General features: G+C 30.9%; 1 protein-coding gene across 3 annotated transcripts; it reads right to left on the reverse strand.

Moving 5' to 3' along the window:
- Positions 1-9,646: 9,646 nt before the first annotated feature.
- Positions 9,647-19,241, reverse strand: LOC114409836. Of its 3 annotated transcripts, none has more exons than XM_028373469.1 (5): positions 17,586-19,239; positions 15,893-16,837; positions 13,653-13,878; positions 12,766-12,908; positions 9,647-10,440 (listed from the first exon to the last, which is right to left on the reverse strand). In XM_028373469.1, exons 1-5 carry the CDS (start codon positions 18,996-18,998, stop codon positions 10,129-10,131), a joined length of 3,039 nt encoding a protein of 1,012 aa, XP_028229270.1. In that variant the 5' UTR covers positions 18,999-19,239; the 3' UTR covers positions 9,647-10,128. The 3 variants fall into 3 exon arrangements, with proteins under 3 accessions (XP_028229270.1, XP_028229269.1, XP_028229271.1); XM_028373468.1 differs by having other exon boundaries at positions 15,893-16,882; positions 17,586-19,238; XM_028373470.1 differs by having other exon boundaries at positions 10,198-10,436; positions 15,893-16,882; positions 17,586-19,241.
- Positions 19,242-24,245: the final 5,004 nt, after the last annotated feature.

Consider the following 24,245-nt stretch of genomic DNA (forward strand, 5'->3'; position numbering starts at 1 on the left):
TCAATGTCAAAACCATTATCATTTCCCTCAATCAACTTTTCCAAACCATTATCATTTGTTTGCATTGAATGGTCAAAAGTATCCTCCACTATTGCAAAAAAGACAAACGATGATGGTCGTAAATAATATACAAAGACAGTTCAAAACCGTCTTTGAAGTCAACGTCTTAGAAGAGTGTCTTAGAAAAATGTGTCATTCTAAGATGGTTCTTATCTAAGAACCGTCTTAGAATAGTGTTATTCTAAGATGGTTCTTTGAAAAACCTTCTTAGAAGGGTATCATTGTAAGATGGTTTTTAGCTAATTATTGGAGTGCAAAAGGCATTTGAAACGATAACATCCTTTAATATTTTATACTAATTTTCTTATAAGTTATATAATAATAACTCATTTTTTTTATTCTGTGATTGTTTTACATGATATATGAAAGGTTGGTGAACTTTATAAAAAATTATGCATTAGATTATATTATTTAATTTGTTTTGTACTATATTTAATTTTAATAGAGAGAAGATTTAATATAGGGTGAATGGCCAAATGCTATGGAAGTTTGGAAGGCCACACACATGAGATCTAATGAAATTTGGTGCATTCCAAAAGGAGAAGAAATAACATGGTAAAGAAAAAAATTATTTTAAAGTCTTAATGTCAATATTAGAATTAAAGACATTAATTGTATTATGATATCATATCTAGTTATATTTTTGTGAAAATTTTTTCTTTCCATTTGACAACTAGTAAAGTGAAGATTTTAATGTCATTATGAAAATTATACATATTTTTTGAACATTGTACAGGAAGCTTTGGAGAATGTGGGTGATATATATCAAAAGGAAATTTCAAAATCTCCTCTATCACTTGTTGAACACTTTGCCATGGTATTAGGAAGAAAGTCAAACCATTCTTTAGGTGTTGGTAGTGCACCAATAACAGAAATTTTCATACAAATAAATTATTCAAAATCAACTTGAGAATGCACAAAATCGAGCAAATAATTTGGAGTTGGAAGTGCAAAAATTGACAAATATCACAAAAAAGCAAGAGGATGTCATTACCCAACTTCATATTGAAGTTCAATCCCAAAGAGAGTTAATTGAAATTAACCGAGAACAAATGAAACAAAATCTTGAAAATGAAGTGAAATGTCAAATTGTAAACATATTGGAAGAATTATCAACCTCTAAATTACCTACTAACTCAAATGCTTAGGGTTAGTAATATAAAACTCTTTTATTGAATATTTTCTTTTATGACTTATTATGTGATTATTTTTCTAAAACCAAAATACTAATTATTTGATTTTTTATCTATTTTATTCTTTTTTATATTTATTTGCAGGATTGAAACTCACGAAGATACTACTTACTATAATTTTGGGATTGAAACTAATGAAGATGCTACTTTTTATTGTTATATCAAGACTTCAATATCATAGGTTTTATAATTGGTTTTATTATTTTTATGAGAATATAAATATTGCAGTAATGTATTTGATTTACTTATTTTTGGATATTATTGTTTTAGTTTATCATTTAACATGTAATGACTTTGTTATATTTTAATGTAAACTTTGATTTATTTGAATTTTTTACTTTTATTTTAATGATATTTATTTCAGCATTTAAAAATAATTTTCAATGCACTATTGGTATATTTTAAAAAAAATAATATAGTGATAATAAGATTTAAAAATAGTAATAAAAATCATACTAATTGCAATTAATAACTAATTGTTACAAAAAATTGACAATAATAATAACTTTTTGTCATTAATTATTTTGTCATTATAAACTCTTATTGAACATTGATGACGATTATATAAAAATATTAGTGACAATATTTGTTTTCACAATAAAATAGTATTTTTGGGACAACAAAAAATATCCTCATTATTATAACAATGACTCACATATTAATGATGACCGGTGACAAACCAAAATATTGTCACTAAATATTTCTAGTGATGATTTTTTAAGTTTTTAATGACAACTTTTTTCATCACAAAAGATATATTTTCTACTAGTAAATAGACAAATTTTTGCAATGATAGATTCCAAATGTTTTCATATTTATGAGAATAAAAAAAATAATCAAAATTGTTAACGTACATGATTTGCTCCTATCAAGTGCTTAGACGATATTTAGAGGTGTGTAGATTTTAAAAAAGAAAGGAAGATGTGTGTAATCTCCTTAAATCTCAAGAGAGACATATGTAATTTCTTTAAATCTCATGAAAGATATGTGTATATTTTGAAAAATGAGATGAGTTATGTATAATTTTCTTAAACCTTAAGAGAAACATGTGTAATTTATTCTAGTATTTATTAAAAGAAAGAAAAGACAATACTATATATTTATTATAATGTGTATCTATGGTATAATAAAAATAATAATTTCATAAAAAATATATACATATAGTATTGTATGTATTATTTATAATATAAAGTTTATAAGTTAAAAATTATTTATATATTTTTTAATATAAGCCGACACTACAAGAAAATATATTTTTTGTGATGAAAAAAGTTGTCACTAAAAACTTTAAAAATCATCACTAGAAATATTAGTGATAATATTTTGATTTGTCACCAGTCGTCACTAATACGTGAGTCACTATTATACTAGTGACGATATTTTTGGTGGTCACAAATATACTTTTATTGTGAAAACAAATATGTCACTAGTATTTTTATATAATGGTCACCAATGACTTATAAGAGTTTATAATGACAAAATAATTAATGATAAAATATTATTATTAGTGTCAATTTTTCGTCACAACTAGTTACTAATTGCAATTAGTATGATTTTTATTACTATTTTTAAATAAAATATTGTTTTATTATCACTATTATTTTTTAAATATACCAATAATGCATTGAAAATTATTTTTAAATGCTGGAATAAATATCATTGAAATAAAAGTAAAAAAAATCAAATAAATCAAAGTTTACATTAAAATATAACAAAGTCATTACATGTTGAACGATAAACTAAAACAATAATATCCAAAAATACGTAAATCAAATACATTAATATAATATTTAGATTCTCATAAAAATAATAAAGCCAAGTACAGAACCTATAATATTAAAGTCTTGACATAACAATAAAAAATTATATCTTCATAAGTTTCAATCTCAAAGTTATTTCGTATTTTGATTTTAGAGAAATGACCATATAATAAGTCTAAAAGAAAATATTCATTAAAAGAGCTTCGTATTACTAACTTGAGAACTTGAGTTAGTAGGTGATTTAGAGGTCGACAATTCTTCCAATATGTCTACAATTTGGCGCTTCACTTCATTTTCAAGATTTTGCTTCATTTGTTCTCGGTTAGTTTCAATCAACTCTTGTTGGGATTGTACTTCAATATGAAGTTGGATAATGACATCCTCTTGTTTTTTTGTAATATTTATCAACTTTTGCACTTCCAACTCCAAATTATTTGCTCGATTTTGTGTATTTTCAAGTTGATTTTGAATAATTTGTTTGTGTGAAAACTTCTTTGTTATTGGTGCACTACCAACACCTAAAGAATGGTTTGACTTTCTTCCTAATACCATGGCAAAATGTTCAACAAGTGATACAGGAGCTTTTGAAATTTCCTCTTAATATATATCATCCACATTCTCCAAAGCTTCGTATACAATGTTCAAAAAGTATGTATAATTTTCATAATTACATTAAAATCTTCATATTATTAGTTGACAAATGAAAAGAAAAACATTTCACAAAAATATAACTAGATATGATATCATAATATAATTAATGTCTTTAATTCTAATATTGACATCAAAACTTTAAAATGAATTTTTTCTTTACCATGATTTCTTCTCCTTTTGGAATGCACAAGTTCCATTAGATCTCGTGTGTGTGGCCTTCCAAACTTCCACAGCATCTGACCATTCACTAGATATTGAATCTTTTTTCTATTAAAATTAAATATAGTAAAAAACAAATTAAATAATATAATCCAATGCATGATGCCTTTATAAATTTCACCAACCTTTCATATATCATATAAAAACAATCACAAAATAAAAAATGAGTTATTATTATATAACTTATAAGAAAATGAATATAAAATATTAAAAGATATTACCATTTCAAATGCCTTTTGCACTATTGATTTTGTGCCAATAATTGATTTTATTTCTTACTTGCTTCGATTAGCTTTGTTTGTCAAGCTTCTTTCCTACATCAAAGTATAAATGATTTTATATTATAAGCATAAACCTATTAAAAAATTATGTTCAAAATAATAAAATAACTTTACCTGAAATTTTGAACCACTCCACTTGTTTCTAATTAGCCAATTCCAATCTTCTAGAGATACAAATTTTGGCCTACCCTTTTTTTTAAGATAAGCTTGATATAAATGATAAAGCTTATTCTTGTATTGAGATTGAATTTGCTTCATTGCATATTCTTTCACCTCGTCAGATAAACTAAAAGCATCTTTACATCATACATTTTCATCAGCAAAAGTAAACATTAAATACTATCAAGATACATTATCAAACCAATTTGAAGATATAACTAATATTCAAATATATAAATAAATTGAATATAATTGACCTAATTATATACTAACCTTCATATGTCGCCACATTTCATCTACATCATCTTTACTAATTTCACTCCAACCATTAACTTGTAAAGGAGCTTTCTGGCGAATACACATTTGTGCCTTAGACTTGAAATATTTTGCATGTTTTCCGCAAATCTTATAAAATGGTGGAGGAGATTGGATGTCAATACTTTTTCCCTTTGCCATAAGCTTTTCCTTTTTCTTTTAAAATTTTGCATTTATTGTATGCCCATGTCCCTTCTTTATGACATGCTTGCCTAAAATAAATAAGTTATAACATTTTCAATGATAATTTTTTTATTAAAGATTATTCTATAAAGGTACCTGCATTTGATTCAACTTGTTCTACATTGGTCAATTTTGAGGCATGAGATGCACTATTAAGTAGAGACTCCTTCACTTCTTTATCAAGAGAATGGTGTATGGATGAATCATTATAGACTCTTTTAGAATTCAATATCGATAATTTCATCATCTATCAATTACAACGATTAATCATAAAAATAAGAAATAAAATATAAGTTAAACTTGTGTATAATGTAAACTATAATTGTAATAAATCAAGAAAGTTTGAATATTTAATGGAAAATTTATATCTCAATTTTTTCACGCCTAAAAGAATAGATCAATTCATAAACAACATATATACACTTTACAATTGAAATTAACCAATTCTCCAAATTTAACTTCCTAGCATCAAATGATACACTTACGGCACACTTAATCACTAACTAATTTTATTTTTTTAAGCAAGAGTGAATTTTTATTGAGAATTATTTTTAAGCAAGATGTAGATAGATAAAGAAAATGAAGCCAATTTCCTATGGAAAAGAAAGACCTCACATGGTACACGGGTACATTGTTTTTAACTAAATTGTTTCTTGCACTGAAAAGTTGTTTAGATCATCAATACACACAATATATATCTTACTCTCACTCACAAAACTACCCCACTCATCTATTAACAAAATAATGCATATTAGCATTATATTGAAAAAAATTCAAGAGTTATCTTTCTTTTTCGTGACTCAAGATCATTTGTAGTAGCAAACTCACCATGTTTGTCGTTCGTAATTTTCACGTGAAGAATTTAATCCAAGTCCTCCTTCATATTCAGGTACATATAGTCTTCTTCATCATCATTGGCCTTCTTTTTATTCTTTTTCTTAGCTTTTTGAATTCTCTCTTTGAGAATGGTGACCAATTTGGACAATCCTAAAGCTTCTATTTTGTTTGATTCTTTGCAATTCTCTGCATCCTAAGTTCCTCATACTTGGAGCCTTCAACCTTTGACATTATTTTCTCCTTCTCCACTATGTGGGTGCTTTTGGTTTGGACTTAGGTAGATGGAATTATAGGTGATTTTTTTTTATAATTATTTTAAACTTTTCTAGAGCATGGATGGTGGTTTACTAAGAGAGTGGATGAGAGAGGTTAATTAATAACGGGGAAGTTATAACTTCCTCCTTTATCTAATTGATTCAAATAACATTTCACCACGTGATCTTTAAAACAAACATAATATTTCCATTTGAAACAAACATTCATAAAATTAAATTCTTTCATTAATTAGCATGAATGGTAGCAGTGGTGAATGAAGAAATTTTTTTTATCAATGAAGCAAGACATAGTTCTAATTTCATAAAAAAATTTAAATATGTTTTTAGTCCCTAATAAATTAGCAAAATTTTGTTTTGGATTTCTAATAATTTTTTCATTAAGTTCCTAATAATACAAAAATTTTATTTTTAGTTATTGTTATTTTATTTTAGTCCTTATAAAATTTTGTTCATTTTCTATAAGTCCCTTTGAAAAAATACTTGATAGAGACTAATAGAAAAGTATCTGCATACTATAGAGACAAGAACGAAAAATAGATATATTAGAAGGATTAAAACAAAAAAAAGGATCAAAAATAAATTTTCTTATTTTATTAGGGACTTAACGCAAAAAATAATTTTATTAGGAACCAAAAATAAAATCCGTTAATTTTTTATAATATTTATAGTTATAATTAATTATATAATAAAAGGTAAGACTCTCTAACCAAAATTTTATTTTTTTTTAAATTTTATAATAGTTAGAATTATAATTAATTATATGATAAAAGATAACTCTAACCAAAGTTTTAACTTTTCAAAAAATTTATAATAATTAGAATTATAATTAATTATATAATAAATAAATTTAAATCTTGTTAGCGTAATAAAACTTTAACCACAATACATTGCTAGCCTACTAACTCTCTAACCACAGCATATTGCTAGCGTGATAGAAGATAAGACTCTCTAACCAAAATTTGAATTTTTTTAAAATTTTATAAAGTTAGAATTATAATTAATTATACAATAAAAGATAACTCTAACCAAAATTTTAACTTTTCAAAAATTTTATAATAATTAGAATTATAATTAATTATATAATAAATAAATTTAAATCTTGGTAGCACAATAAAATTTTAAACTTACTTATCATACTAACTCTTTAACCATAATATATTGATAGCCTAATAAAATTGAAACTACTTATGTGGTCAAATTTAGTTATCTTAATTCAAATTCATTCAAAATTCAATTTTTAAAATATTGATAGAAGAATAACACATAAATCAAATTAAAAGATACTAGTCGAGAATTCATGCCTCTCTAAATTTTTTAAATAATAATAATATAATAAAAAAATAAGAAGTTAAAAAATTACAAAAAATTATGAAAAAAGAATTAATAGTGGATATTTATAAAAGGTAGATAAAGTACAAAAATATGAACACCAAATAGTGGTTACACAAAATGTTATCCCCTTTATACATTTTTATACATAAAAGATAATGCAAAATTATGTAATATTAATCATTTAAAAATGAAATTTTTAATAATTAATTTAGTTAGTGTTTTATCAGGTGAGAAATGATCATAGTTATTATTATTCAATAGTTAGTGAAAATAGTATATAATAAAAGTAAATGGACAATTAATTAGATAAATAAAGAATATATTAAAAATTTACTTAATTTTTTTATGAAATTCAATAAATTAATTATATTTCTTAATACTTATATTAGAACCTTAACCATTATATAACACGATTGTTTATGCCACCACAACCACCACCATGATTGACAACCACCGCCACCATTATCAACATTGTGATCGCCGTTATGATCATTGTTATCACCACCAACATGATCATTGCTATTGTCGTTGCCACCACTGTACAGTCAACGATAGCGATTACGATCATGTTGGTGGCGATGAGGGTGGTCATGTCATCAATCATGGTGATAGTGGTGGTTGTAGTGACAATCTTGACGTAAATTAAATCTTTAATATATTTGATTTTTTTTTACTTGTTCTATCTTATAGAGATTTTATGGTTATATAAGTTTTTAATTAGAATTTAAAACGTGTTTGTAGTCTTTCATTTTAATTTAAGAGTTATGATTAACCATCATCATTCTCATATGATATGTCGTCTCTCTCTCTAGATATATACTCTCTCTATTCTAGTGTATATGATGTTTAAGAGGAGAAAATTTGTTACGATATAAATGTTATTTTATAAAATCAATGCTACATTAAATATTCTTTTTAGGATTGTCTTTTTGTTTCTACGGAAATTGAAGACTATATTAGAAAGTTACATTACTCAATCAAATGAGCTACAAGGACTAAAAAGAACACTTTTAAACGACAGGGATTTTAAACTACAGAAATTAAAAGATAATTAAAATATAAATTATAGGAACTAAAAAAACTATTTTCAAACTATAGAGACTAAAAAGGTAAGAACCATGAAATTATAAGAATCAAATGACTAATTTAACCATTAATTAAATACATACAAGCTAATATATTAAGAAGTTATCTAATATTTTTTTATAAAATTCATAAAATTGATTACACCTTAGTTGCTAGGTCAAAACCTAAACATGATATAAATTGAAATGGAATATACTTACCAAATCGAAGACTTTTCTTAAGTAAAGTGGACTATTGAATAATATTAAATATTATATTTAATAAATATATTATATTTATTACCTGTCGCATTTATTATTTATTATACTATACATAAATTTACTATTTTTTGTTTTGTTTAATAACATCAAATATTGTAGTATTTATAATATGTAGTCAAATAATTAAGTATCTTCTAAAAAAATCATTTAGTAAAAAAACATTCTGAGATAAAGTATTATATTTATTTATAAATTTATTAATATTAGATTCATTATTTAATTTTTAAAAAATGCATTTTATAAATTAATTATATTAAATATTAATACAATCGATAAACTTTCAGTAGGCATCACCACATAAACCACCAACCATTTTTTTTCCTCTCGTCAATTTTCAATCTTAGAGTTAGAAATCATGGACTTTCAGTATATTAATACATTATATTAAATTAAATATTAATACAATCGATAAACTTTCAGTATCGTCAGTACACATGGACCACCAACCATTTTCTTTCTGGGTGTTTGATACGTGCCTTGAATGAAAAAATCGATGTTTTTAAAAATCGGATCGGATTAACATGTTCAATTCGGAATCTATCTAGACACTTCAAAAATCTGAGCCATTTCAAAATCAATGAGAACTGATCAAACCGGTTCAATATGGATGAAAACCGGTATTGAATTGATATTATTATTTCTTTTATTTAATCTAAAATATTTTTAAGATAAATAAAAATACATACCGACATATTTCAGATAAGTATTAATTATTTTTTCAATTATAATTAATTTTTATCTTATGAAATATATCATTTAGACATTTATATTAGATTATAATTTTTAGATCCTATTTTTTATAATTCTATATTATTTTATTACTTAAAATATTAAGTAAGATTAAAATATAAAACTAATTCAATCACCATTTTTAACTACGGTTAAATCATTAAATCTTGAAGTAATGATTTCACCGATTTTATCACCTACATGATTTCCGGTCAATTTTCCTTTGATTCTTCTATTCTATGGTGTGTTTGATTTAGAAGAAAAAAATAAAGAAAAAAGAAATAAAAGAACTTTTTCTTAATTAAATTAAAACATAAGAGGTGTGGATCCCATCCCTTTTATATTTTTTCTCTCCTTCAAAACAAACACATTCTTCTTAAACATTGTATCTAGAACCTGACAGAGAAATAACAAGAACCGTGTCTCACCAAGGGTCCATTATCCCCGGTGGAGCCTTCAACACGCTACATCTTTTCTGATGATTTTTTTTCGATGACTTCTTCTGATCACAGTCAACGCTGCCGCACCTTCAAAGAGCTTTTTGGCCGACACAACCACCATCAGACTTAATTTCTCTTTGTTTCTCCTATTTTAACATAGGTAAAGGAAAATAATGCTTTTTGAAGAAACATGACTTCACACTATACATGAATATATATTTTTTTTACAACGAATGACAAATTCAAAAACCGAATACATGGACATTTGTGATTATTGAAGAAGCATCCTAAGATGTAATATGGATGGTATAGCTGATCAACGTAAGATATAGACGGTACAGGTTGTGATCATAAAGAGGTACTTGGTAAGGAACCCATCAAAATAATATTTTCGTCTTTATGCTCCCTAGTCTTCTCTGGCTTTTCTTTCGTAAATAATCCAGAGAGGAACCTAGGTGACAACCCAGAACTCAGTCCCATGCCTAACAAGTTCAAAGCTCCTCTTGATTCACCACCTCCTCCTCTTTGGCTTGCTCTGTTAGTTAAGCTCCTTGTCTCATTCAATCTGAGTTGAGCCCCACATGGACAGTTTGCAAGATTTTTAAAGCAACGCTTATGGAACACCAACTGACAAGCTTTGCACCTTTCAATGTCGTCTTCCTGGTGATAATTCAGGTTTAGATTGAGACTGCTACTTTACATTATATTAGAAGAATTTCAAACTATGAAAATGAAATGGATAAAAAGTGAAGATGAATAGGCATTAAAGAATAGCATAAATGGGATTGATTCCTGGTCTTGAAGCAACATAGGGAATGGCTTTTAACTCTTTCATAAGACAAAATAGTAATGCCCCCAACCCCCATGAAAAATCCTAACTCTGGACTACAGTAAATTCTGTCAAAATAGTCATTTTTCCTTTATGATAATTAACAAACATAGGTCAAGCATGAGCCTCAAGAAGCATGGCTCTTCAATATTCCCACGGCGAAACTAACTACCATCCCAACACCCCCTTTGCTAGCTTTAACCTGAGGTAAATGCAGAACTTCTGGTATGTGCCTAAACAGACAAGACCCCAAAATATCCAGTTCGTGGAATCCAGTTCCATATTTTTAGGTAAATGGATGGATAGATTTAAAATAAATAGTTCAACTTGTAACCATTTCTTTCACCCACAAAGTTGGACCCCACACAGGGTTTATTGGATTTGTGAAATGTGTCAAATAGAAAGTAGAAACAGGAAGCAGGATTAATCAACAGCTGAAAATGGCGTGTTTTCTCTTTTTCTTCTAATTTTTTGTCTTTTTTCTCTACTAGAGTTGGCTGTGTCAGTAACAGATCTTTAATGGATTAGCACACAGCCCCTAGACATAGAAGTGTATTTAGTATAAGGTAGTAGCAGTAAAGAGGCATAGAAGTTAAAAGTGGAAAATAAGGGCCTGTTTGTTTTCTCTTTTTGAAAACTGTTTTTAGTTTTTAGAAACTTAAAAATTAAAAAACTTGTTTGAGTAGTTAATTCTTAGAAACTGTTCTCTTATTCTAGTTTTTAAAACTAAAAAACAAAAACAGCTTTTCCATGTTTTGCTTTTCGGATTCTCTTCTCTGACTGAGAATTGCCCCTTCCAAAACCCTAATAACACCTTCCGAAAAGAGTTGAGTCACGGAAAGGGTCGCATGCGCTCATATCTGAAGGTGGAAGCAATGCATGACGTCGATCTGGTCGCAGATGGTGGCGTGACGGCGACAGTGAGGCCTGATGTGGTGTGCGCAGTGGTTGGTTGTTGTCGAGCGGCGGCGCGCGCGTCTGGTGCGGGTGGGTCACGATGGCGGAGTGTGGATCTGGGAGAGAGAGAACGACGCGCGACGGAGGAGGAGCTTAGAGGTGATGTCGCGCGCGGAGGGGAGAGAAAGGTAGGTGGCAGCGCACGACGGTGACGGTGGTGGCGGCGGGAAGGTGGTCGGTGGTGGGGGTTTTGGTTGGTGAGTTGGTTCGGGTTGTGAGGAAGGAGGAATAAGAAAGGGTTGCTGAAAAGTGAAAACTACTTATCAAACGATTTTTTTTCATTATTTTTGAAAAACTATTCTGAAAACTTATTTTGAAAAATAGTTTTTAAAAACAAAAATTGAAAAGCAAATTGAACAGGCCCTAATACACTAGAAATGATTCCCTGGGGTCTACTGCAACAATAACCAGAAAATTGAGCCTCATGCAAAACAATTAAAACTAGCCTATCGAATTCAATTTAGATCCTCTAAAGTATACATGGTACACCTAAACTGTTCCGTGCACCAAATCCATTCTATGTAAACTGTTACAGATCGTAAAATAAAAAATTCAAACAGTGTTGTTATATGCAGAGTCACAGACAATTTTAAAATGATATCTCAGACTCCATTATTACCATACATTTTTTCTCTCGTATTCTTTCCTCTTTACTTCACAAAAATCAATTGTTCACAAAATGTTTGTGAGATCCGTAAACCTCTTTCTGTGCAAGTATACTTTGCCAAATCTAATTTAATTTATTCATCAACAGATCCCTGCTGCACTTTATCCTCTATTGTAAACCTAGCCACCTAGGAGCCTGATTCAAATTCTAAGGAACCATTGCTTTTCTCACTGATATATTATTCTTTCATTAATAAATTATATCTATAACTCTATACAAAGGAAATAGGGTATCTTCTAGTACATATTTTTATGTCCATTGTATTCCTATAATTACATTTATTTACAATTTATAACTATATATAAAAGAAATAGGATATTTTGGTGGACACATTTTTATGCTCATCTTATTCCCATTTTATCTCTAACTACATTAATAAGTTACTATTTAAAAAAAAAAAAAGTTCACCAACCACCCACTAACTTCTATTATTTTACTTTTTATTTAAAAAAAAACATGAAAAAAACAGTTAGGCACAGAATACCTGTTTTCCCCTGGTACTATAAAATCTTAGCTATTGGCAGATACACACCTGAAATGGGAAAATGAGTGAAGATGGGTCACTGCAATCTTGTCGGGCATTGCAGGGGTCTCCCACATCGCAGCATATAAGGCATTGGTCAGTAATGTGTTCCAGGATTTTCCTTGATAAAGTTTCCACCATCACAGGAAGTGCTGCATAAAAGTTATCAATCATAAACACTAGATACAGGGAATGCAAAAACTTCAAAATTAACATAGCCTGCAGCTCTATGTTCACAAGAAAGAAAGAAAGAAATGAAACACACAATGTGCATGAAGATACTACATTGGCTCCATCATGATTTTCCTCGATACACAATGTGCATGAAGATACTACATTGGCTCCATCATGAAAATCCTAGTATCAAGAAAGAAAGAAATGAAACACACAATGTGCATGAAGGTCATATGAGCAATAACTTCCTGATACTAGTTATTGCTGTTACCTCACATGGTTGAGATAACATATGCCTTCCATGCTATCTGTTTAGAAGTTAATCAAGAACCGATAATGACTAGGTACCATAGGGCAGAGAGAGATTTATCAGACCAGTTCCAAAAACGGATATTCTGCAACAACATTTATTCCCTATAATTTATACAAATCTATATTCAGCCACACCATGAATATATTCAAAGTACATAATGGTTAATAAACTTGTCCCATTAGGAATGAAAAACAGAAGAAATCAGCAATAGAATCTAACTGATTAAACATAAATTTCGGTGTAAGAAGAAAGTAATGCATGTCTGTGCATGCATCAAGACTGGGCTTTCAACATCATTGCATCAAACCAAGATTTATCAAAAGAAGTGAAACACATGTAAGTGGAAACTAATTGAAATAAACTTTCATTCAAGGCACAAAGAAACAATAAGCCAAAAATAGAAGCTAACCAGCAAAGACTCCTCTGGAAAGATCAATCAAATCTCTAAGAGCAAAAAAGTCATTGCTTTCAAGAAGATATCTCCTGTTTCCAAGTCCTCTGTTGATAGACCTCCGAAATGGGCAGCGAACATATGGAAGCATTGTACCTATCTTTTTTCTGACACTCATAATATGAAGCAAGGCTGGGACCTTTGACAAAAGGAAGGGATTAACGGCAGTGACACAAAGCATGGGCTGCAGGAGAAATTTCGTACGAAAAAAAAATGCAAGGTAAATAGTAAGAATAACTTCAAATATACAAAGAAAGAAAGGACAGGAAGGAAAAGTATAGCATGCATCTAGTCTATTGATCGATAAACAACCACAACTAAGTAATAACACAACACAAATCCAACATAAACAACACAAATATTTCCATGTCCAATCCAAGAGTTATACATTATTTTCTTCCTGGATCACTTCCTGGGGACTCTTGGAAGGAAATTGGATCCAAATTCAAGTTAATGACAGCTCAACACTGAAGAGAAAATATAGAAAGACCAATTGAGCTACAACATTTACCAAGAAGGTCCATAAAAGTTTGATATGAACATGTAATGAGCCAATAAGATCTTAACACGCATCAATATGGATAACTGTAGTTAAGTTGCATCATTTCACAATCTATATGCCAATGCTAATTGTAAATGCAAATAAGCAGTATTCTTTTAAACTAGCAAATAGCAATCATTGGTGTTTTACCAGTCTTCTTCATAGGGTGTTAAACTATGTTGATGACCTCTCCATAATTCATAGGTTGTTTTAACAGTCTTCTTATGAGCAATTGCAATTTTCTAATTTTTGTTGGGTTCCACAAATTTTGTAATTGTATTTTGTTGTCCCACAAATATAACTGTGTGGAGTAGGGAGTGTGGTCCATTTAAGAAACATTTTTGAGTTGATGAATTGGAGTAAAAATTTAGTTAAGTTGCTTAAGTGCATGTTTGGATTGAAGGTTGCAAACTAGCTATGCAAAAGTATCCCAAGTCGTACTTCTCTAAAACTGAGTTCCAAGCAAAATCTTACTCTGCAACATGCTTTTAGGGGTAACCAAACATAACCCCAAACTGATTTTACTCTCAAACATACTTTTGGAACACTCCTACCGTAAATCCAAAATACCCTAAAATAGTAAAAATGATGCAGCAATGCATCATGGAAAAGTGTGTGAAATTCTATAAAATTATTTTACCAACTCATAAGAGTTTCTCCATTAGAATTTAGAGTTGTCCTAACAAATCTTTAACTACATCTACAACTATAAATATACAGTCATGTAATTTGATCCTAACCATTCAATTCAGAGATTTGCTTTCAGAACTTTCTCTCACCTTCTTGTGTTTTCCTTTACTTTCTCAACTACAAAAGTTTTCTAATATTACACATAGAAACTTTGGACATAAGCATTCATATGAAAGATCATAAAGTTTTCTAATAGTACACATAATGTTTCTAATATTCCAAGTAAAGTGTCACATTTCACTTGGAGATTAATTAGGGATAGGATCCCAACAAAGGTGAATTTGAAAAGGAGGAATGTGGATTTAAATGATGTTTCTTGCCCTTTCTGCAGATCTAGTGATGAGGATGCATCTCACTTATTCTTCAACTGTGATAAAATCTTGCCTCTATGGTGGGAATCATTGTCTTGGTTGAATGTGGCTGGTGCTTCCCCGGAATCACCTAGAGAACACTTCCTTCAACATTTTCATGGTTACCTCAAGGATATTAGATCTCAGAGATGGCAAATGTGGTGGGTATCCTTAACTTGGTGCATTTGGTTTCATAGAAACAGAATAGTTTTCTCAAATGAAACTTTCAATGGTCAAAAGATGATGGACGATGCAATCTTTTTCTGCAGGGTTTGGCTCAAAAATCTGGAAAAAGGATTTGATATTTCTTTTCAATCCTGGGCCAGCAATATTAGGATTGGATTTTGTAATCAGGGGGGGATTTCTATTTAGGTCAATTTTGTGGAGGGATGTCTATACTAAGCCACACCTATGGAAACTTAATTCTTGCATTTCAGCTTGTATTGGGATTCCATAGGTTGTAAATCACTTTTGAAACATTGCAATTATACTAGTACCTCTTGTACTTATCTTTTATATTAATATAATTTATCTTTGCTGATCAAAATAAAAAAGAATATGAAAGATCATAATGCGAAAACAATATTGTAAAAGACAAACATTAGTATTAAATTTACCTGTTCATATATAGAATCCAGATAGGATTTTGCCAGCTGAGAAACAGGATAGTGAGTGAAATCCCAATGATGTAAAACCCTGGCTGGCAAGACTGCGGTCTCATTTGTGTGGCAAGAAGAGCAAAACAACTGGCCCGTGTATTCACAAAGTCGAGGCTTCCCCCATCCAAATGTCTGTACAAAATCCCGAATCAAAGTTTTTCCATCATCAAAATGCTTATGGCATCCAGCACAGGTGTGATGTTGTGCTTCTAACAACTGTTTCACAGATTTGTTTGGTGGAATTTCAACTATAAGTGAAATTGTTTTTCCTAAATTGGAAATGCTTCTGGTATTTTCCCCTCTTGTAAAAGAAGACTGAGACACTGGTGCATTTGACACAGGTGAAATAGGATATGAATCTTGATGGGATATAAACCAAATCAATGCTCTGGGAGGACTTAAAGAAAACCTGGAACGGATAATAGACTGTAAACACTCTTGAATGAGAACACTCCTCTTCACAATAATATCAGGCGATGCACTTCTAAATATCTGGGTTTCCTTTTCAACTGAAGACCATGGCAAAGGTAATTTCCAGCCTTGCTCATAGAATAAGGTTTTCATGTACCGATAGAGAGTGAGGAAATCACGATATCTCCTTTCAACCTCCCACTGATCCTTGCCACTCCACACTTTTATTTTATACACAGTGTATTCCTTCACTCCAACTAATCTTTCACTGAAAGAAACATCCCCTTTCTTCTGCCTTGCACCTACCACTTCAATCCTATCTATTTTTCTTGGGCACTGAACTAGCAGGTAAGCATCATCTTTACTAGAAGTAGAAGCAGTCAATCCACCGTCTCTTGAAGGCATAGAAAATTGAGGCTCAGCAAATCTGTCACGCATGGAAAGCCTAGTCCCAGGAGAATCCACAGATTCCAGTAAAATTTCTTCCATTTCCTGAACAACCTCATCATAGAATTCATTTAGCTCAAAGTCTTCTGTCTGCAATATTTAGTGAAATATTAAACCCAATATAGGTAGAATGATTTTTTCCACAATGTCAACTCAAGTAAATATGCAGCCAAAATGAGTCACTTCAAATTATAAGTCTATGACCACATTTCTCACCATCTTTATTTATGAGACATGGTATAAAAGCAATCTTTCTTGACAGTAAAAATAAGAAAATGATAGGGCTAGTTGACTCATTCATCCAACCTTACAAAATTCAACAAATATTTAATAATTCAGATTCCAAGCTCTAGTTTCAATTGAAAACATCTTATAGAATAAGTAATAAATAATTCAGGCTCTAGCTTCAATTGAAAACATCTTATAGAATTAGTAATAAATAATTTCATTACTCAGCCAAATTCATCTTCCTGAAAATTATGCTTACATAGTTAATACAGAGTAAGAAATGTCACTCCAATGGGTTTACACAATGTTTTAAATCACAGACCACACCACTTTATGCAGCCACTACATCTTGGTTGTAGCTATACCACAACTACATCACACCATAACTGTGCTACGTTTTGGCCCACAACAGCCATAGTGCAACTATGACCACAACAAAACTACAATCACAATTTAAACTATGCATTACATATTAACTAAAATTTTACAAAATTGAAGTAGCAAATATTAACTGATGGTTGAATTGAAAATGATAACTTGAAAGACAATGGGATGCACTGCTCACCTTAGATACCACAGGACTTTTTTCTAAAAGATTTGTTGAAGTGGAAGACTTCTCTAATGTTTTCCTCATTCCATAGTCCAACACTGGCTCAATTTGCTCAAGACTCTCAAATGATTTTGCGTTAACATTCCCAAGATGGTTGGATGGAATGGAAGAACTTCTATCAAATCGGCTAGCACTAAGGCAATCAAGATTGAACTTAGAATCATCCAACTCTGACTTTAAACCATGAGCATCACAAGCGGCAATAGCTTCTTCACTGTTGATATTCCCCTTTTCCATGCTACCACCATCATTAACATCCAAACCCATATTCCGAGGAGGAGCTTCTTTCGCCAGCATATCCAAATCAACTTCATCGACCTTGACAATAGACGAAGTTTCAGGACAACTAACCAAATCATCAGAACCTTGGACCTGCGGTTCAACATGGTTCCGACAATCTATTGAGGGAGAACTTTCCACTATGTTAGCAAGCATATCAGAATCTCGAACATGATCGCAATCTGCAGAAATTTCGCTATCCCTAACCTCCTCTACAGAATCAAAATAACCAACATCTTTAGTTTCTTCAACTTCATTGCCTCTGACCACGTACTTTTCATCTTTCCCTTCCTCATTTCGACCAGAACCCATATTCACTCCATCATTCTTTTTTCGCTGATTCTGAAACAGATCAGGCATGACAGAAATGTCACCACTCTGCAACAAAAAATCATCCAGGTCTCGCGATCCAAATGCCACGGAAGAATTCATAAACAAAGAGTTCTCGTTTCTCACTTCCGGCTCCTCAAAATAACCTTTATTTTTCCACAAATACATTTCATTTCCACCATCACCATCACTACCATAGTCATACATAGAATCATCACCCTCCGATAACTCCTCTTCTTCCTCCTCCTCCTTTTCTTCCTCCTCCTCCTTTTCTTCTTCCACTTCTTCTTCTTCTCTTTTCTCAATTTCCAATTCAAAACCATTTCCACCACTCACTTCACCGTTCCCTTTCGACTCTTCGATCCGATAATTAAGCCCGATAAACTCCGACGAATCGAGCGCTGTCATAGAGAGCTCCTCACTGCAATCACCGTACATCTCCAATCCACTGGAACCGTACCGCAAACTCCGCCTCCGGTCGCCGCCGCCGCCGCGATTCACCTCCGCGGCTCCTTTTCCCAAACTGAAATTCTCGAAACCCTCGCCGCCGGCAGAAGCGAAATCGCAATCGGAGAATTCGTGGAAGAGCGTAACGGCGCTGCAGAGGCTCATGCTGGTGCTGGGCGTCCCCATCACCGAGTTGGCGCTGCAATACCGCTCGAACTCGGAATCGTCCGAGGCACCGTCCGATCCCCGAACCCGTAACGGAGGGAACGAATCCAACGGATCCGGTGAACCGACCTCGCCTCGCGCATTCATCTTTCAAATTGAATAAAAAAAATGAAATATAAAAAGAGGAAGAAGGTTAGGGTGAGATAGTGCGATAGATCGAAGATGCGAAGCTTTGGTTTGGAAGGTTCTGGAAGGAACCAACCGTACGGTTCGATCGAGGTGAACAGAGCACAGTGGAGAAGAGAACAGAGACCCTTCCCTCAGACACAGAAGGCCATGGTGACGAGAGAAAAAGTTAAAAATTTAAGAAAATAAAATTAAAAAAAAAAAAAACAAGGATCATGTCTGTGTTTTTTACTTCTTAATTCTCAAAAGTAAGTGTTAGTATTTGAAAAAAAAAGTATCGAAAATAATAATGTTATATTTGATTTTTCAATCATGTATTATTAATTTTTTATCAATATTTTTAACAATTTTAATTTTAATTTTTGAATTTAATATTAATATTATTTTCTTTGTTTAATAAAATTAATTTTATAAAAGTATTATTTTTTATCTATTTATTAGTTTAAAAAAAAAACTAAGAAGAAACTTATCGTGGAACGAGGAGATAAAGAATTAAAAAAATCTTGTGAGACGTGAGAAAATGGAATTCGAAAATCAAAACTACATAATATAAGTATGACCTTATTTATGTGCGTCTTGTTTTTACCTACGGTACCTACCACTCAACAAATCAACCAACTATGTTTGTACGTGTTTGAAAACTCAGCAGCATGCAGATAGAGATGGGATTGGGAGATAGTATCATTTTTATTTTTTGGTTTTACTTGAGGGCTTTGAGTTTGACCATGACCAACTTAATTTGTACAGTACAATCATTTTTAAAACAAAAAATTGCCGAGAATACGTTCTTAAACACACTTTTTCTTCCTAAATTTATTTGAAAGTAAAGAACTTTATAGGTTTCATCATTCATGTTTTATTTAATAAATATATCTCGTTTCACAATTTTTTATCGCCACATGGTTTTTGTTTAGTCTTTATTTTTTTTTGTCCTCCAGTTCAGGCTTATATGGATTATTTTCTGTGTTACTGTTAGCACCTACAAAATTGTTTTTCATCTGTATCAATTAACACTAATTATCAAACTACCATTCCTCATTTCACCCCATCCTATCCTTCCCCAACTCTCCTATTTTCATTCCCCTCTCCCTCTTTTCCTTTCTTCATCATTTTTTTCTTTTTTTTTTCTCTTTCCCTCTATCCCGCTCTTCATTTTCTGCACTCATGCTGTCAAGTTTTTTTTTTTCCATGGTCCAACAGAATCATGATTTCGTTATGAAATTTCGCACAATAAAATCATGATTTCATTATTTTTTGTGTTGTTGATATACAACGGAATCATATTTTCATTGTGCATTAGAACTTGTTGCACAACGAAATCTCGTTTTCGTTGTCCATTTTTTTACAACTAACTATATTTGATGTATTGATTATGTAAGTCAATGGATTGGAATATGTTTATATTTGAAAAGGTTAATGCCAATTGGATGAGGAAATATAGATAATGGAAGTCAATTTGTTTACCAGTCCCACCTTTTATGTGGAGTCGAGCCGAATGATTATATGGGGATAATAATAATGAAAATGTGGGTGGTGAAGACGTTGACATATAGGCGCAACCTAACTATCCTGACTTTTCTAGTTATTTCATGATTGATAAGGTTTATTTGTTTGTGTTTTGTTACTAAATAATTTTTTCGATTGTTTTAGATTTCTCAAGAGCGCGATGATTTGTTAAATTGGGTTTGACGTGTGGGAAAGGAGCATGATTTGTGATTTTCATTCACAAGTCAAAAGTAAAAAAAAATAAAAAACAAAAAAAAAACATGTTATACTAAGTTGTGAAAAGGGGAAAAGAAGTACAAATAATATAGAAACAAGTTAGTGCGCAAGTCCACCGAAATAAGAAAATGTGGGTATCCTTTTAAATTAAAAGAGAGGTTTGTGAGAACCATGGGATGGAAACTTACTGTTTAATGTGGTTTTCATAACCATAAAATGATGGAAACATTGTTTGGTCATTCATATGTTGGTCGTTTAAGCAAGGAAGAAAAACCATGGTTAACCAATTAACGAAAAACATGGTGAAGCCTAGTCAAATTTTGTTGACAATCAAAGATCAAGATCAGACAAATCTTAATACCATCAAAATCATATACAATGAACGTCAAAGATATCATCTCCAAGAAAGAAGTCCAAGGACGAAAATATAACATCTGATGAAGTTGATAGAACGTGACCAATATGTTTACTAGTTTAGATGATTGGACAAATGAAGATGTTGTCAGAGAAATAATGTGGGAACACCTAGATTCCATCAAATTCTTGAATTCATTTCCAACAATGTTGATTTGTGATACAAATTGTTGGTATCACTTTAGCAAGCATGACTCTCACTGTTGCCTTTGCTTATTTAAGTTTTGAGAGAACGGATAATTTCGAATGGGCTTTAAGCAAGCTGAAAGGATTGCTTGTGAAAGATAACGTGTTGTCTTAGGTTATTGTCAATGATAGGGATCTTACTTTCATGAATGTATTGGAGACTGTGTTTCCTTCTTCAACTAACTTGTTATGTATGTTCCACATTACAAAGAATGTCAGCGCAAAATGAAAAATCCTTGTGGATAAGGGTGAAAAGTGACAAAATATCATGGATGTTTGGGTGAAAAGTGGCACGCTTTAAGTATCATATAATGCACGCTTTAAGAGCTTTACAACCCGGCGTGCACATTATAAAACATTTGTTGACTATGTCCAACAAACATGGTTTTTATCTTTCAAGGAGAATTTTGTACAAGGATAGACTAATCGAGTCATGCATCTTAGAAACACAACAATAAATAGGTACATAAATTATTTGACATTAATTTTTTTGGCTTAAGTTTTATTTTATTAAATTAAGAGAATTGCTTACATCTTATTTTATTACAACACAAGGTTGAACGCGCACATGCGAGATTGAAGAGGTTGTTTCATGATAGCATGAGAGATTTGTGTAGTTGTTGGGATGCATTGAATACTATGTTTGTCTTGCAGCATACAAATATTAAGGCTTCATTTCAGAGAAGCATAAATGTGATCAAGCACAAGTTTAATACCACATTGCATAAAAAGTTGCGCAATTTTGTATCAAGAGAAGCACAAGACCTGATTTTCCATGAGTTGCAACGGGCTGACACCATAGGTATTGATAGTTTTGTTTGTGGTTGCACACTTAGAGTTACTCACAGTTTACCATGTGCTTGTGAGCTTACTAAATTTATGAGTATATATGGCTACATTCCTTTGAAGAGCATTCATGTACATTGAAAGATGTTATGCATTCGTAGTTCATACAACACAAGTGACTTTTGGGGGGACTTAACTCTAACACACAAGGTTGATGCATTGTTTAAGTGATTTTCACAACTAAATGTGTCTAGTAAAATCCCCTTGAAGACTAAAGTCCATAAACTTGCATTTATGGATATGACTTCGATGTATACCCTTGCAACGAAGATAAAAACAAAGGGTGTACCAAAGTCTGTGAAATCTACCAAGCATGAACCTTCAATGTGAGAGTGTGTCGATGAAATGCATCTGATGGTTGGTAGTTCAGGAACTCCAACTTCTGCTCACAAAGGTGAACGTGACAACAAGAAGAAAAAATGAATAATTATATGGATGAATTTCTTGATGAATTGCAATAATACATTTTGAACATTTTTTATGTCTAAGCGAATGAAAATTATGGTTACAAGGAAATTACAGCTGCACTAAGCCAAGGTCATAAGTCTTGGTCTCTCATTTGTCAAGATTTGATTCGCGAACTTTAAACATGACACTCTATCTATGTTCAATTATTTGGCTCATAAGAGAAACTATTGGAATTAATAACCTCTTTGTATGTCGAATGTGGTCCAGTGTCCTATGAAAAGTGGATCACCATTCCCGACATGTGCTATGTCATTGCTAGTCAATATAATATTGTATTAATCTACTTATCTAGGATGCAGAGTCGGACCTTCTTTTCACTTAGGGGTCTCGTACCAACAAAGCCCCATCGCATTTCCATTGGACTTATCAATGCAAATAGCTTTGGTGTCTCTAACTCTGCTAGTGTTTTTTGTTGTAAATAATTTTACAACTGATAGTAAATTAAAGGCTTAAATAAATTTTAGGTCTTTGATATATACTCGATTTTTGTTTTGAGTCTCTAATAATTTTTTTATTATTTTGAATCTCTAATATATTAAATTTTTTGTTTCGAGTCCTTATTGTAGGTTAAGTGATGATATGATGTCATCCCAATGACAAATATATATTGGAAGAACGGTTGAGATGGTGTCAAGTCATCACTTAACTGATAAGAGAGACTCGAAACAAAACTTTTAATATATCATAGACTCAAAATAATGAAAAAATTTATCAGACACTCAAAACAAAAATCGAATATATATTAAGGATGTAATGCAAACAAGAGGTCAGAAAGTACCACTCCAATCAGATTTAGGTCCAATTTTGGATAAACTCGTCAAAAAGCACTTATGACAGGAGAAAATGTAATAAAAATGAATCAATCTTCTCTAATAAGTTAAAGGTTTAATTATATATTAGGTCCCTATGCTTACACAACTGTTATGTTTTAGCCATTACTTTTTTTTTTACAAAATAGGTAAAATAAAAAAATCATTTACGTAAAAGGTGTACGTAATATGAAAACTATTCATGGGACATGGGTGGTTTTGCTTTTTTATATCAGTTATATCTTCAATCAACATAAGAAACTAACTTTTTGTTACATAACTTGTATATATAAAATCAATTTTTTACATCAGTTATATCAACCACCTATGTAAAAAACAAAATCACCATGCCCCATAAATAATTTTCATACTACCTTTTTCATGTAAATAATTTTTGTTTTTACCTATTTTCGTAAAAAAAATATTTAGTCACTACACTTAAAAACAACTCATTTAAGTCCCTATGCATACACTTTTTAGTGCATGCTTGGATTAAAATTTGTCAAAACAACCCAAATCTTCCTTTTACAAAACTAAGTTTCAAGATAAATTTTTCATTACAAACACACTTTTGGTGCTAACCAAACATGTTACCAAAATGAGTTTATTCTCCAAAAGTACATTCAACCCCCAAAAGCACTTTTTGAATTGAAAATCAAGAATACCCTTAATCCAATTTAGTTTCTATCATCCAAAAATTTAAGGACTAAAACGGGTTAAAAAATATATGTGTAGAGACTATAAGTAATTAAAAAGTGTATGT

The sequence above is a fragment of the Glycine soja genome, chromosome 4 (genome assembly GCF_004193775.1).
Source record: "Glycine soja cultivar W05 chromosome 4, ASM419377v2, whole genome shotgun sequence".
Taxonomy (NCBI): domain Eukaryota; kingdom Viridiplantae; phylum Streptophyta; class Magnoliopsida; order Fabales; family Fabaceae; genus Glycine; species Glycine soja.